We start from the raw sequence: 17,927 nt of genomic DNA, 5'->3' as shown, positions 1-17,927 counted from the left end.
TTGGCACTATTTGTTCGATTTTGGATGATTTTTTCTTCTCAACTAAAGCTCTTGTTTCACAATCTTGATTGAATTGACCCTGTCTCTCTGAATAATTTACTTTTATACTCATTTTTTACCTTGAATTGCAAAAAAGAGAACATCATGGAATGACTACAAAGAAAGTGACATGAATTTTTATTCCTTTGACACAAAAATAGAATGACGCGTCACAAAACAGGCTTGTGTAAGAATCTAGGGTCGCTATCCAAAGGTTACAAGGAGGACATCTGACATTCGAAGGCTTCGAGGCTCCATCTAAACATGACGCGGCATTTTTACCAAAACAAAATAACTAAAAAAAAGAGTGACAAAACAACAACAACAAAAAAGATCAGAGGACAGTTTAATGGGATCATGTGTTAAAAGAAATAATTTCTTTCTTCCATTTGCCCTGATTTCTGCAATCAGCGGTAGAGAGAGTGAATGGTAGCCTCGCGTAACGTCAAACCATGCCATTTCTGGTAATTAGGTGACTATCATTGGTAATTAAGCCCAGTAGAGGGTGTGATGACAGTTTTGTATACCATTCACATACAGTTCGTAAACTCACAAGAAAGCACACAACTTAATAGCTCCTCATAAGCAAGAATAACCCATTACTCAACATGTTATGCTTTACTCCCACCTCCACAATTACTGTGAGAAAAAAATTAACAAACAAAAGAACAAACACAAGGATGTGTTGGTGTGAACTAAAAAACTAGTGTAACAAATCAAGGAAAATCATTAAAAAGGAGTATGGTGTCCTCAATAAAAAAAAAAACAATAATAAAAATGTCTAAAAGCAATGCGAAATGAAAGAAAGTTACTGCAGTCGAGCTGCCGAATCATTATGGCATTCTGGGGCAGAGGAAGAAGAGGAAGAAAGAGGAGAGGGGGGCAAGGGGGGGGGGGGGGGGGCAAGGGGGGCAGGAGGGGGGAATGACAAGAGTTAGCAGTGAGAGGAAGGGCCAGGAACCACCTACAGGTTGCTGCAGTGACTCATGCCTCGCCAGTTGTTGGGGGCTTACGTCAGCAGGCGGCAAGTGTCTGCGCAAGAGGACGAGGGGGGAGGGGGCAGCCTATCCTAGCTCAGGAAGTCCTAGTTTGCAGCAACTGGCCGAGAGGACAACCTTACTCACGCAACTTGCCTACCACCGCCGTGGCTACACTCCAAGAACAATACACTGACAAGTAGTCTCACCCCCATAGACCCATCTCCTACGCCTTCTACTACGAGTAATCCCGCAAAATACTCACCGATACCCACGCAGCTTTGTTCCATACATGCGTCATACCACAGGGCCATTAAGACTTGCTCGAGCTACTTCAAACTTTTGGGACATCCCCTACATCTAAAGTTAAGGTATGACGTGCTTTTGTTACATCAAAGGCATTGTCATGACTACATGAACATCAGTGACATCACGTAGGCCTACATTTATCTCGAATACCATCAGCCGTATCCTGATCGAAGAAGGAAAGCGGATATCAGCAAACAAAGAAACGTCATATCGCATCATCATTCTCAAAACTACAAACCCTTGCAAAGTACATCGACGTCAAACATCTTCCATTCCCAGTATCGTACAACAGGGAAAGTATTTTCCTCCATACACAGACGTGCCACCTAAATATTACCGAGATGAATGGCAGATGAATGGATACCTTGTTTCAGCCTATGGGAAGAGAAAAAAACATCGCAATCTGATGCAAAAAGGAAAACGATGACAACTCATCTTGCCACAAGTAGATTTCTTATGGCCCATGACCGGAAAATGGAAAACCATGCTTCTTGTTATTTACATATCAAAGATTCAGGTGTTGTAGCAGGATTTTTTTTTTTTTTTTTTTTTTTTTTTTGGGGGGGGGGGAAGGGTTGCATGGAGTTGCACATTTCTTTATGCATATGACACATTGAAGACAAGTCCCAGGTATTCTCAGTCTAGGGGTAAATCCAGGGGGTAAATGGGAAATGTGAGTTACTGGAAAATCAGTCCGTCTTCAATAGGTTAATACTACTTATGAAAGCTTCTTCAGTAAATAAACACACACTTGATTTCAAGACAGAATCAGCTCAAAACAATCTAACGAATCTTATACTCATAACCCCTTCACTTCATACATGTGACTCAAATCTTTGAATGAGCCATCTCCAAAATACTCGGCGTAGATTCGCAGGTGGGAGGTTTAGTTACGGAGCCTACCCCTCCACTGCAGCCGTGGCAAGGTTCCAAGCCTGCCGACTCTAAGCTGGCGATGCGTCACGGCAATTACAACTCTGGGACGAGCCTTTTGCCCCGGCTAAAATTCTTAGACAAACAGACGACCCTGGAGGTGATAATTGGCGAGTTCTGCCATGGCTTGGTCGGCATACTTTGTTCATTAAGTTACAGCATCAATCATACATATGGCTAATCAACTTGTTTTAGAATACATGTAATTGAAGCGACTTTGGATAGATATAATCACTGCCTGAATACGCCAGTCTTTCATAATACGGGCTATTCATCAGTTTTCAGCACAAAAAAAAAATAAAAAAATCATTCATCAACAGAAATGATTTCAAAGTTTCTTCTTCACAGGCAAATTAAACATTCAAACAGATGTGATGATTTAAATCATTTATAATGTCAATCATATGCCAACATACACACTAACAGAAAGATTTTACTCAAAAACAGGTGCATTTCAATTGTGGAAAAAAATACACTCATAGAAAGAAACATCGCAAAATTTTTAATCAATGCAACCACTGTCACTTCTCTGTGGAATGTGATTCATTCTGATTAACTTTCTTCCCCCTAAACAGCTCTTAAAATAAAACTATTAGCACTCGTACAAACCCACTAAAAGTCTTCATTTAGGACTTGATGACACCACACACATGATTCAGCTCCGTGGGTTAATCACTCGGATGAAAAGACTCATGCTTCTATCAACCCTACACCCCGTGACATGCGTCTGCGCGTTACTGCGAATCTGCCCCGAAGTTATGATGAAAGCTGGCGGGGATGATTAAGTCTCGCTGATTACATACGATGGATACGATCAATTTAACGGTTTATTCCTTCCTATATACAGAGTTTAGTGCAGTCTGTCTTTTTTTCTCTCTCCCAATCTTTCTCTCTTTTCCTCTCTCTCTTTCTCTCTCTCCCAATTCAGCAATCTATCTTTCTTTCTACAAAAGTACCTCTCTATGTTAAGACTTCAGTATCTTTATGTACTGTATACGCCGTATATTTCAATTTCGCGAGTCAGGTGCCATTCACGAATTTAACAAGATGCAAAAATATGTACTCTGATCCCAAAATGAATGTGACGTTCAAGCATACTCGTACATTCTTCTGTTGTGAAATCAACCACTCATGAAATTGTTGGGGATTTCAGAATAGATTCGTCTCAGGAAGTGTTTTTCTTCATCAAAACATTAACCATTGCATCCAAAAACTCAATGACAATTAAGATATTATGTTTCACAACCTTGAAAAGTCTGCGGAGATTGACTGGAAATGAATATATTCATATGTAAATCCAAAAGTCTAGACAGGATCAATGCAATCGGACTTGGGAAGTGCTGCACTAACTCACCCTCAATGATATGGCGGACAGGGGGGACGCGGAGAGGAGGGGGTGGACTGGGGAAGGAGGAGGGGTGTAGAATTTGTCACTGCTGGGCTCAACTGACAATTGTCAGCACTGGAATGCGAATAAGAAAAGCAAAACAAAAACTGTCTGAAACTCTCTTAAATTTCATGCTGGTCTAATTGATTATCTAATTAATCAAGTAATTATTGCGGTTGCACGCTGCACAGTCATGGTCAAAACTGACCATCAGGCTTTGAAAGATGGTCATTACTGACACTCTGATACCCTTTTGTTGCCGCAATCTATGTAGTGTCCACATCACAATGTCAACTGAAAAAAGAAATGAGGAAAAATCAGTCAAGTTTCTGATGCATTCTGTACTTCAAAAATCCACCAAAGTATTTGTGTACATATGTGTGTGACCTTGCATCACAAACCCACAAGAAGTAGGGTATATTACAGTTTTCCAGTAGGTCTGAAAACATGTTTCAGGTTTACATGACTAATTTTTCCTTTTTTTTCTTCAATAATCTAGTGTATCTCTAGAAGAGTAAACCAATTCCATCTGCATCTGAAGTTTGGAAGTAAGAAGTCTGACACATATAATGTCTTTATAGTTTTTATAATACTATATTTTGGGTGTGACTGGGGTTTTCTCCATTTTTTACTATGAGGTGCACGAAAGCCTGTTTAACATCCCACAAACTCTTTAAAACAGTGAGCAGCGATGTTCATGTCTTTAAAGTATCATTAGTATAATGAGCTTAATGAGGATGTTAATTTGTTTTAATCTGATAATCTCTTTATGAGGAGATGCTATATAGTTTTAAATCCTCTTTTTAGTCCAGTGCACAGTAACTACAAAGCACCTCTTCTCAGAAGTAACTTTCCTAGCAATTTCCCAAGACTTACTTCAGGAACATCTCAGTTTGATGAGTGACATACAATTCTAGAGCTGAGAATCTCTGCTTTCAAACCCTGACCTTAACGAAATAAGAGCAATCTTATCAGATGACTCTTGGTTGGTTTAGTGATGCAAGGTTCCATTTTTACCACACATTCCATCGATGAAAGATCACGGTGTGGGAATGGTGTCAGCTGAAATCAAGGTAAACTGTTCCAACTCAGAACTGAGTCAATAATTCATTTCACCAGTGATAAGGGTCGAGAAAGTGCTCCATTCCAAGCGAGAGATAAAAAAACAACAACAACCAAACAAAGAGGGGATATGTGATTTAGGGCGATGGAAGTCTGGTACACCATGGACCTACAACAAAAGGTAGGTCCATGGGTACACTGACAACTACTCTTTGTAAGAGGTGGAGCGCCCCCTACAGGCAGCATTTATACATGCAATGCAGGGATTGAAACTTTGGAGCAATGAGGGATGGTTGGGTATTTTTTTTTCTCTCTCTAATTTTTTTTTTCTTTAACCCGGTGAAGACGAGTCCCAAGAACACTCGGGCAGGTGTCTATGGGAAATGCGTGTCATAGCAAAATCAGTCTATCCTCAACGGGTTAATAGCTCTGGTTGTTAGCGAGTTTGGACGTGGTTTTCGTAAACAGGACGTTACCATGTCAAGGAGTTGAGGGAGGAAGCTTGGCTTGACAAGCGGACAGTTTGCCAGCTGACTCCAGGTGATGTGTGACGGTGTGGAAGTGGTGATTTGGGGGGAAACTGATAGAAAATATCCCGTACACTTGAAATATCGCCATGCATTAATGAACCCTACAGGGTTTATTTTGCTGCTTTGTTTTGTCTTATTTTTTGTTTTGTTTTGTTCCCTATATACACGGCATATGAGTCATTATGAGTCTATGTGGTTCATTAGTTTATTACTTATCGATTTTTTGTACTGGTGTAATTTTAGTTGGTCAAGACAAACATATCCATTCTCTGTGTAAAATTATATGCCTATGAACTCGGGAACCTACAGTTTTACAAGCTTTAAAGCTTTTATGTAGGCCCCATCATATTTCTTATACTTACTAGTGACATTTTCACATGATATGACCATGTACATTTGTGTCAAGTATATTTCTTTTTCTTTTTCTTCTACAATCAAAAGACATGATTGTATATATTTTGTATTCTTGTTTTGTTGTCAATAATTTTGTAATCTCATCATTGAGAAAATGGAAATATGAAATGAAATTTGAACTGAATTTGAACTGAGTTATCTTCTATGCTCTCCTTGTGTTTCCTCTATTCATTTAGCTCACTAATAGTTATTTGAACACTTCCACATTCTCGCATATTGATTAATTTTTCTGCATTTCTATTTATTTATTCATATCAATTTAATTTCCTAAAGTCTGCAGTCATACACTGATCATTTCCCTGCAAAATTTGATGTTGTTACTGCCTGCTTCACATCTTACAATTAAGTAAAGATGCTGATTTCATTTGCACATTTGGCACTTATTTATAGTTCGCCAAGTTTTCTGTACAACTTTTGTCCTGGAATGTACATGAAAAGTTCCAGAAATGTCTGAGAATTTCATTTGCCTTTGTTTCTAACTTATCTCCAAATGATCTCCTTTATCTATTTCTGGTCATCTTCCCACCACTTCAAGAAAAATACTGATGTATGTCTGTTTGTCTGCCTGGACTTTTCTTTGTGTGCCTATCATTTTGCCTTTCATTTTACAGAGTTGGGTCCATGTTTCCTTCCTTCCATTTCTTTCTTGGTCTGTAGCTTCATCTACCTGCCATGTGTATACTTTTTTCCATCTGGATTTGTAGGACAATATCACACATGATTAAATTTGTGATTGTGTACCACAGCAACACAATGTTGAAAAGTAGTATCAATTGTAACCCCCACAATGGGGGAAGGACTAGTATTTCCTGGCTCTGAAAGGACATACATTGCATTCAGATAATGAGAAGAAACAGTTTGGCATGTTGTATATTTTGCAAACATCATTCAACTCAGAAACTTTGTGGAAAATTAAAGCACTTCTAATCCATGGCATATATAGCATATGGAGATGAAAGTGTTGGAGCCTGATTTCACTTGAGTTATTGTTGATGTTGTTGTTTTTTTCAAGTTTCTACAACTGCCCTAGACGGTTAGAAGATCCAGCCAACTCATGGCCCCAAAACAAAGCTCACTCACATGATGTCACTTTCTCACGTGAGGAATGCACTGCTTCAATCAGATGTTGACATATCATATTTCATATCCACTTCAGTGGCTCATTTTTTGAAGCTAATAAGCTGAGTCAACAAACAACTGCAATTCACTGAGGTTACGATCACACACAGAGATATGATGTCTCATCCCCGGGTAGCACTTCAACAAAATACTCGCGACAGAGACAGTCGGTCCTGCCGCGAAGTTCGCGGGATATACGCGGAGAACGGCTACTTCCTCTGGAGGGGAGAGAGAGAGAGCGAGGGGAGATTAGCAAATCGTAGATCGGTCATGTGACGGGGCCAAATCTACCGGAGCACATGTCTCGGCTTACATCGCCCCTCAGGTCATGTGACAGGTTCAGGATAGGGCCTACAACCTTGCCTCTAGCAACCAACATCATTGAATGGGGTCCACTGGAGGGGGGGGGGGCACTTGGTGCTCTGTTGATGCAACGGAATCAGTGTGGAAATGGTGTAAAGCCACCGCATAAGACAGGCTGATACGAGGGGAAGTTGTTTAACCCTCTGACTTCTGAACCAGGGATTTCTGAAGAATGAACCTGTTGGGAAATATATACCTCCCCCAAAATAGGGAGTTATTGGGTTAAAGCTCACACAAAACATGTTAGTTCATCCCTCTCTCACGCGCACTCTCTCTCTCCATATCTATTTCTCTTTCAACTTAGAAGGCTGTGGTTACCTTGACTCTCAAGCACATGGGAGAATCCCCCTTCCACGGGCTTGAATTAAGGAGATTGCAGCAGAGCAATTAACGACCTTGCTGGCAAAATAGACGACAAAATTAATCTCTCGTGTTTCATGAGAGCTAAGAAGCCTCTGGCAACCGCATGCAACATGCTCTCGAATAAATTCGGATTGGAACTGAAACGTGACCTCGACTTGAACGCTTTCTTATGGCAAATGATCCTATCAAGTTTGCCGGTGTTGCCTACTAGTTGTGTTTTGTTTTTTGTTTTTCTCCTGACAAGGTTAATGCCAATGAGGACGTATTTACACTGTTTTATCCATTCTTGCAAAAACTCTCACAAATATCAAACCAACTGGGATAGCCCTGCGCAACTGAAACAAAATCGAGCTATATTTAGCGTCAGGTTTAAGCACTGAGGATAAAGAGATTTTTTAGTGAGAATTTCACATTACCACTTTCAAACACTGACACCATCTACTGGTTAGTTCACAAGAAAAGAGATCTAATCTAAATCTGTGAAATGGAAACACTTCATGATATAGACTCAAATGTTGTCATGCATGTGCAACAAAAATTGTAATTGTTAGGAGAAACTCCACTCTTATCAAAGTTGACTCTTTGATATCAGTTCAAATCAAACTAACCAGCAGAACAGTGAAAGTTTAATTACACACTGGACAAAGAAAGTTAGTAAATCTAATCTCACATATTTTCAAGAAACAATAACATTTGCAACAATTACATGTGCCAATAAGCTGAGGAGGTGAAGTCATCGCCTCACACACACAGTGCAGACAAATTATGACAGCAGTAGAAAAAAAAAGTCAAGCTTGACAAATTTTTGCATTGCGACACATATTGTGAGAGTTTACAATTATTTACTGTGTCCACACACTGGAACTAATGGTTTTTACATTGTGGTGCTTGCTAAAATTGAATTTCAAAAACTGTTTGTTTTGGGTGTTCATGTGAGCAAGACTTTTCACAGTTTTAGTCCCCCAGAATAACACATATGTGTGAATGTATACTATGTTATTAAACAGGATTTGGGCATAGTGGGCTTGAGGAGGTTAAAGCCTCTCATGAAGAAGACAATTTCTTGAAGATTAATGCAGAAACCGAAGAGTATATCAAGAGGCAAAATCGTCATCTCTTCAGGTGACTGATGGTGTGGTTTTGTGAATACACGCAAAATTTTGAAATTGCATACCTAACTTTCTCTTAAAACCTTTTTTTTTTTCTGACTAACATTTACGATTCTGTTTGTTTGATTTTATTCCATTCATTAAAGTTCACTTGAACACATAGAAGCAATAGGCTTGTATATGTTCCAGTCTCTATTACAGCGCTACCATAGACACACAAGGTACTGTATACGCCATATATTTTGCGAGATTTTTATTTTTGTGAATTACACAAGTCTGGTGATATTCGTGAATTCAACGACACACAAATATTATCAACTCATACCTTGACATGACTGCAACATATATACATGCATACATGGGGGTCTCCCTTTATAACTGTATGCCACGATTGCGAATGCAACCATTTGCGAAATCGTTGAGAAGTCCCGACTCGCAAAAAATTAGACTCACTAAATATATGGCATATATATGCAGTAGGTTAGCACTGGGATGCATAGCGGCACAGTCCATGGGCCTTACCATGCAGGTGGCATCGAAGGAGAGAAGGGCCGATAGGTGGATTGTCCTCTCTGCCTCAGTGAAGTGGTCCGGGATGGAGGGAAGACTCATCGCTAGGACTCTTCTCTTACACACCTCTAGAGCTGTGGGAGAAAAGTATAGGAGATAGATAGATAGATAGATAGATAGATAGATAGATAGATAGATAGATAGATAGATAGATAGATAGATAGATAGATAGAGATAGAGATAACAGGAAAGAGCGAAAGAAAGGGATGAATGAAGGGGATGAAAAGAGAAGGGAGAAAGGAAGAGAGGCGATGATAGAGAGAAAGAACGTAAAAGTTTGAATTAAAAATATCTTCATAGTTGTATAATAAAGCTGTTAGATTTATCTTGCTTTATATTGCTGGGGGAAAATGGTGAAAATCAGCTATTCCTCTCAACTATTCAAATGATATATTTTAAAACTGATAGGAGCAATGTTCATTACTACAAGCTCCAATTATGTCAAACTGTGGTTGAACTTTTGATGATGAAAAAGCATGAAATGATGAAAATCACATAGAAGTCATACACACTGACAGCTGACTAGGAGATTTTATCCCACATTGCTCTTGCTCTAGAACTGAAAATGTAGGCCCTTGTTTGGATTTTGTGAAAAATACTGATGATAATTGTTCTTTATCTGTTACCTGGCCACATGATCATGATCTATCCCCTTCTCCCTCTCTCTCTCTCTCTCTCTTGCTATATATATTATATATATATATAGATAGATATATATATATATACAATGGATAAACACCAATTAATACAACAACACAACACAACACAACACAACACAACACAACACAACACAACACAACACAACACAACACAGCACAACACAACACAACACAACACAACACAACACAACACAACACAACACAACACAACACAACACAACACACAACACAAGAGATAAGTCAAATGGAAAGTGAAACAGTTCATCTAGACGAGCTTTAATATCAATAGGGCCATTACAAATAATGGCTCTGTACAGTATTATTAAAAAAAAGCACCAACAATTTGAGAAACGAGCAAAGACAAAGGCAAACTGAATATATCCCCAACGTTAAATATACTGGTACAAATGATGCACATACAGATGTCGTTGAAGGTTAATTACACACCAGTTTTATTGTACAGTCAGGAAAAGATGAAATCAACACTGGTAGATACAGTTACAGCTGAATGCTCCCTGGCAATTAAGTCCTTAACACCACCGGAAACACAGATATTATATTTCGTCTGTGTAAATGGTGAGGTCTTAAACCTTCTGAGGGCATAGAGTTTTAAAGCCTTAAACACTTCAGTCTTAATTGTGCTGGCAATATATTTCATGAATGCATACTATCAAAAATATGCTGCCATAGAATAAGATTTAAAGATACTTTCTTCTCTTCTATGATCATGAGCAACCTCAAGTGCATGAGAACTCAAAGACAAATAAAACTGGCACTGACTTAGCTATAGTTTGTCGCGTGAAGGTATTGGTTGATTTCAATGTTACGTTGTAGGTAAATCATTTTCTTTGTCGTGGTACAACTACCCATAATAAATGTATATTTGGAGTATAGTTCCGTGGTAGCATCTCACTGCAAACTTTCCACTTATTAAACATATTTTGGCAATTCTGGCAAGCCAATCAGATTTTTATTTTGTGAGGTTGTTTGTTGTTTTTTTCTCTGTTGGCATACAAGTATTTATCCTGTAGGTCAACAAAACAACTGGTTTTAAGGACAAAAAGCTTTGTTCAAGAAAATTTAATAGCAAAAACCAATGTCATCATTTAAAAAGATGCATTGCAAGCTGCAGATAATGGGTGTAAACATTTCTTTACAAACATGACAAAAAAAGAAGAAGAAGAAAATGACCAAAGGGAAGGCATTGATGTAACAGATACAAAGTAGATTTACAGGCAGCTTGATATGAATAGGATGGGGTACACCAGTGACATCACATTGTTTTATTGAAAAGAGTCTGCTGAAGTCAGTTGCTAGGAGACACTACAATACTAAGCAGTTGAAAATTAAAATAATGCAGATGTATACCCACGTAAAAAGTTTACATCACAGCATGTAAAACATTTTACCACTTATTTTACAATTGCAAAACAGGTTTTCACACACCACAAAAAAAAAGAAAAAAAAAAACTCAATTACGTTTAACCCTTTGCATTCACGATCTTGCGATTTCCTTGGGAATTAAAATATGGCACATCTGATTCCTGTAAGCAATGGGTTTAGGGAAAAACTAATTGCAACGGGACTAGCTGACTTCAATACATGGCACAAATGGTTCCCGCAAGCAAATGGTTAATTGAGGGATTTATTAAAACAGGACTAGCTGAAGTCAACACGTGGTTCCCGTAAGCAATGGCTTCAGGGAAAATTCATTGAAATGGGACTAGGTGAGGTCAATGTATAGCACAAATAGTTCCTGTAAGCAAAGGGTCAATTGAGGGATTTATTGAAATAGGACTAGCTAAAGTCAACATATGGCAATAGTGGTTCCTGTAAGCAATGGCTTCAGGGAAGAATTTATTGAAATAGGACTAGCTGAGGTTAATAGGCATACATGGCATAATAGGTTCCCATAAGCAATGGGTTGGGGGAAGAATTTATTCAAACGGGACTAGTTGAGGTCAATTACATTGCACACTTGGTTCCCAGGCATAGGCAATGGGTTCAGGGAAGAATTGACTGAAACAGGACTAGCTGAGGTCAATACATGGCAAAGTCGGTTCCCGTATGCAATGGCTTCAGGAAAGAACTGAATTCATTGAAAAGGGACTAGTTGAGGTCTAAACACGGCATAATTGGTTCCCGTACACAATGGGTTCAGGGAAGAATTGACTGAAACGGGACAAGCTGAGGTCAATACATGGCAAAGTTGATTCCCGTATGCAATGGCTTCAGGGAAGAATTCATTGAAAAGGGACTAGTTGAGGTCTAAACACGGCATAATTGGTTCCCGTACACAATGGGTTCAGGGAAGAATTGACTGAAATGGGACTAGGTGAGGTCAATACATGGCACAATCAGTTCCCGAATGTCTGAGGTTCAGGGAGGAATTTATTAAAATGGGACTAGCTGAGGTCTAAGCACGGAACAATTGGTTCCCGTACGCAGTGGGTTCAGGGAAGAATTTACTGAAACGGGACTAGGTGAGGTCTAAACACGACATAATTGGTTCCCGTACAGAATGGGTTCAGGGAATAATTTACTGAAACAGAACTAGCTGAGGTCAATACATGGCATAGTCAGTTCCCGTAAGCAAGGGGTTAAGGGAGGAATTTATTGATATGGAACCAACCAAGAGAACAGATGCTAAACGACACAGTTGCTAGGAGGCAATACAACACTGGCACTCCTCCAGCGTTAGTAGCCTCCGGGAGTCTCCCCAGCATCCCGAGAGAATATGACATCAACGTGGCACACCGCACCTCATGTCATCTGCGCAGTCATCCGGCACCTCTTTCAAACCCAGGAAGACTTCTAACCAACAGAAATGGATGTATTCAATATCGCTTCCTTTAACAGTGCTGTACCTCATTCTTTGGACGGCCAACTTGTGCCGGGAGCCAAATTCTCCGTGGCTTAGATGCTTGTCTCCAACAGTGTGCTGATCAAAACAAAGAACCATAAACAAAAAGCATGGAATACATCCAATTGCTGTAATTTTTTTTCTATCTTCCTCCCTAGTCCAGCAGGAAAGACCTGTTTTAATCTACTGTCCTTTGTAGTCTAGTGCATTTCAGACTTCTTCTGTCATTTTACATGACATGTGTGAACTGCAATGAAACTGGTCAGCGTGACAATATTGTCTTTGAAACCATGAGAACAGGTTAAGCTGAAAGGAAATCCTTCTCTGGAATCCCGCACATGCTAAAGAGATGGCTTTACAAGCTCCTCAGAACATCCAGTGAATTTGGGGAAAGGGTTTCGAGGGCAGCAGGCTAGCTCGCCTTGGCTCCCGTTTCCCACTCCTGCCCCTGTTAATGTCCGCCTTCCTGCAGTAAATCCAGCACAAATTGTCTGAGCGACACTGCGAGGTGGGAAGCAGCCGGAAATGTCGAACATATGCCGGGATTTTCATGCGTAGATCACAAAAAGAAGTTCCAAGATATTGAGGTCGACACACTGTCATATCACATGGGTTTGTCAAATCACGTACCAGTAAGCGATTGGATAAACATGATCACGTGATCACACAATGTCACCTGTTTTCTTTGTCCATGGGTAGAACTTTTATGTTATGTTCTTCTATGGGAATACAATGTTGTGCAAACTAATGGCAAATTGATATTAAACTATGGAACAACAACATCTTAAGTGCATATGATAGATCAACATTTTATTATCTATAAACTGCTTGAAACTGAACAACTGAAAATTTACAACACATGAAAAAATATGATTGTCAGGAACAGTGCATGATACAGTTGGAGTATTTTATTCACGAGACACATGCTCAAAAGCTGTATGCCACTGGTTGTGCAAAAATGACTACAGTACTCTCCGCATAATCGGGTAGGCTCGAGCAGAGCGTTTCTTACCCGATTAAGCGGTGTACCCGATTAACAGAATAAAACTCTTCATTCACAATTGACACACACAATGTGCATGTACATGCATTGTACACTGCACCAAACACCTACACTGTATGCTTAACACGCGTGCTTGCACGGCACATTATACATACCTTACACTTGCTCAGTCACGAGCAATAATTTACATTCTTTTTATGGACAAATATGTCTTCAGAAAACTTTGTCAATTGACTATAGACTCCTCGCTAACACGCAGGCGTTTTCAGAAATGAACACGTCTATTTGCGTGCACTAGTCACATAGAACGTTGGGTTATCTTTCGACAAATGACTGGGGGAAAGCAAAATTATGGAGCTGGTGCATGGCCTGATTTTCGTTGCAAACTTCTCGTATTGTGAACGTTGTTGCGGAGCAAGGGAGGAGCGCAGATGTGTTCAACTCCTGTCTGTCTATGCAATTGTGATTGCCAGCTACATGTACAATGTTCGTTTACGTGTGGCAAGTCGGTACTGGTACATGCGTTTCATTTTTAATCACTCCCTAAATGATCGGTCTTCTTTGCAAATCAAGCAGAGAATGCAATTAGCCGTGGAAAAGTTGACATTCATGATTTCTTAAAGCTTAATATCTGCGATAAAATGTTGGTAAAATTATATTAGCAGAAAATTCTTTACCCATTTGTGCGGAGAGGTAACCCGATTATCAGGTAATTTAATGTGCATTGGAACTGATTTTGACATTACTACCCAATTAAACGGAGTACCCGTTTAAGCGATACCCGATTACGCGGAGAGTACTGTACCACAAAAAACTTCAAGTTGGATGTACTCATGCATTTTAACAGTTATTGGACTAAACACATGTCATGTAACAGGTGATGACTTCCGTTTTCAGGAATAGACAGACATATGTTCATACTTCAAAGTTTGTGAGGCTTTATTTTGGGAGGTTTTAAACTCCCTAAATGACATTTCTAAGCCCTGCATATAGAACATTCTGTATCTACCCCACCCTCTTCTTAAACCTGTCATTATGTTAACATTGTTCATAGCATCAAAACAAAAGGCAACTACCCTGATCTATCCTCTCGTGTATCTCTCCTCTGTTGCATGGAAGTGGAAAAAGCGCCAATCTTAAAAGCCTGCCCTTCAAAATATCTTGAACATATCACTGCCGGAAATATACCCTGCAGATTGTCACATTGCAGCAGAGACAGAAAAACAGGAGATAAATTGTTGCAAGAAAAAAAAAAATGTCCATTTCATCTTCTTAACACTAGCTGGCCAATCACCATTTCATTCTGGGGGTGATATAATATATGGCATTCGCTATCTGAAAACATCATTGTGATTTTGTCTTTTTTTAATGAATGAGCTCTCCAAATTCATGAATTAACGTAGATATCTGTTATATTTGTTACTTACCAGAACTCAAAGTGCCCTTCACGTCTGAACAAACATTTGTGCCCTCTCTAATCATTTAAAGATAACATGACCAAGGGCATGTCAATTACCTTCCTGAACATTTTCAAATGTTTTCGTCGTGCAAAATCTGGCATTGCAGGAATGGCAATTCTCAGAAGCGTTTAAACCAAAATGCCTCTTCCCAAACCTGTTTTTTTTTTACTGGAGCCTAAATTATTTGAAATTGATGAACTGGTGCAACGTCCTACTTGTGTCATTCATGTTCTTTTCAAATAGTGTTACAACCATCTGGTTAGTAGAGAAGTTTAAAGAAGGTGACTTGTCAAAGGTTTCCTCTATGCACATATTTGAGACAAAAAGTCAAGTTTCTCAACAAGTCTAACAAGATACCTCCTCACCTTTGTCTATTTAACAAGGCACCCAGGCAAGTTTCAAATACTGGAACTGTCTTAACAAAATGTTGTGCTTGATGACGGCCTCTACAGTTTCCCTTTTTGTTGTTATTTTGGGTTGCATTTTTTTTTTTGGGGGGGGGGGTGAAGAGGTGGAGCATTTGTTCTGAAAAATGTACAATGTTGAGTTCATCTGTAAAACAAGCATGAGCTGCAAATCATGCTGAATTTCAAAACTTGTTATATTGAGTATTACAATAGTTGTAGGAACTGTCCTTTCCACATCTTTACCTCTCTCTACTGAATGCATATACAGAGTTTGCGTTGGTTTGTTAATGTTGTCGTTGTTGTTGTTACTGCTATTGGTGCTTTGTTTCATTTTTTTAAAACATTGATATTACCCCATATCCTTGCAAAAAGGTTAATCTAGAAAGCATCACAAAAATCATTGGATTGACCTTTTCGCCCAAGCTCTTCATACCAGTAGAATGCCATATCTCTTGAAGAATTACCGTACCGGGTTTCTAATCTCAGTAATATTTCATCAGATCATTATCGTGTACATCTCTGGGCTTTTTCTTTTCTCTTTTTTTGTTCCCTGCATTTGTTAGTTGGATTTGTTGGATTAATCGGGATTAGATCTCGGGGATCTCAAAAGCAATCCAGGAGGGGCGAATTCGACGGATGAGGCAGGGAACGGGAATGGGGCGCGGAAAATCCATTGTGGAATCCGACGAGGCTGGTGCTGCAATTATGCGATGTTAAACAAATAACCAGCAATAGACTCTTTCCCAATATTCTGACAAGTGACTCGACAACGCAGATGGTTTCCCAGAGTTGACCCAATTGGCTATGTGGGATTTCTTTGAATGTACTTGACCTTTTCTGAGCGACCGAAACTTTAATTGATGTACAGGAGGAGATTTCATGCTATCGGATATGTTAGTTTCTTCTTCATGTACTTTGAATGAAATATTAAAGCCTATACTTTGCTACTGCTTTCTACCTTGTGTGTGTATTGTGGGAAACAGCTAGCAAGAGAAGGAGAATGACAAAGAAAGAAAGATGGAATGCAAATGGCAGGAGCAAAGTCATGAATTTACAAACTGTAACAATCTGACTAAAATTTTGACAATCCTATCTCTTTAACTAAAAATTTGATGATTCTCCTTATAAAAAAAAAAGAAAATCTGCTTTACAAACCATCCCCTCTTTTAATACATGCCACCCTTGAATTCAAAAATTTCTCACCCGCACAATAAATTAACTTGACTTAACTCAATTAAGCTAGTTTTTCACAATATACTTATTTATTTATTTATTAAGCTAATCGATTAATTAATTTGTATCTATTTATTTATGTATTCATCTATTCATTCATTTATGTTTTATGTATCTATTCATCTATAAATTAATTCATTTATTCATTCATCTATAATTATAAAACAATTTCATGGAATGACCATCTGTCTGACCCTATAGGATTACCAGTAGAGAAAATATCCCTTTTGCTATTTCCCAATAACTGCTGATTAATGAAGGATACAGTCTTATGAAAGCTACTGCCTAACAGTCGGATGCAGAATCATAGGATTTTATTTCTGTTTTTTCTTTTTTCTTTTTTCTTTCTTTTTTTTTTTGGGGGGGGGGGGGGGAGGAGGGAGAAGAGGGGGTGCTCATTTGTAGATGGAAGAGGGGTCTACCTGTATCCAGGGAGTTGGGTGTTCCACCTCCCTGCAGTAGCATAATAGGAATGGCACACATGGCCACAAGTGGAAAGTGAATTACCCTAAGCATGATGTTTGGAATGATTTAACCCATTGTGTGCTATGAGTGATGATTGGCACAGAAAACCCCATAGCATCCTACACACCGGCAGAAGTCCCTGGCACAGATAGGGTTAAACATGGGACTGGAATATCATCATGGAATATCATACATATGCACAATATCCTGCCAGAGTCTTTGATAAAACTATCTCGCATTCATCAGATGTTTTTATTGATGTGATTTGCTCTGAGGGCGGAGGGGTCATATTTTCTATCATGTTGGTGAACTTCTAGTTCTGGGAAATACACACCCATTCCAAATATTCCTATCTTGCTTGGTAATCTGGGGGTGAAAGATTCAACTATAGTCAGCAGTTCCATAAACAACACCGCCTACCTTTAAAAAAAAAAATCCCTTGCATTTCCCTCCTCCAAAATCTCTTTTGATCATGTAGAAATTACAATTCCAGCACCAGAGATAATTGGCATCATGGGCATCTTGTCATAAAAAGTATGCTGGAGTAAAGGCAGTTATCTGATTGGCTCTAAGCATCTCATCACAACGCTTTTTCACTTCATGGAAACTGAAATAAAGGAGATCAATTGAACATACTGCGTGGGACACTGCAAGAGTCAGCT

At 39.1% G+C, this 17,927-nt stretch overlaps 1 protein-coding gene across 1 annotated transcript in view; it reads right to left on the bottom strand.

The window, feature by feature from the left end:
* LOC139741768 (mutS protein homolog 5-like) overlaps nucleotides 1-17,927 on the bottom strand; it is a 120,787-nt gene that overhangs the window by 51,296 nt on the left and 51,564 nt on the right. The window contains exon 4 of the mRNA XM_071652353.1: nucleotides 9,128-9,249. Coding sequence (XP_071508454.1) covers nucleotides 9,128-9,249 — 122 coding nt within the window. The remainder of the gene's footprint in view (nucleotides 1-9,127; nucleotides 9,250-17,927) is intronic.

The sequence above is a fragment of the Diadema antillarum genome, unplaced genomic scaffold, assembly GCF_040938485.1.
Source record: "Diadema antillarum isolate AM-2024a unplaced genomic scaffold, OU_Dant_1.0 scf00000031, whole genome shotgun sequence".
NCBI lineage: Eukaryota > Metazoa > Echinodermata > Echinoidea > Diadematoida > Diadematidae > Diadema > Diadema antillarum.
This window is presented reverse-complemented; position numbering and strand designations above follow the sequence as displayed.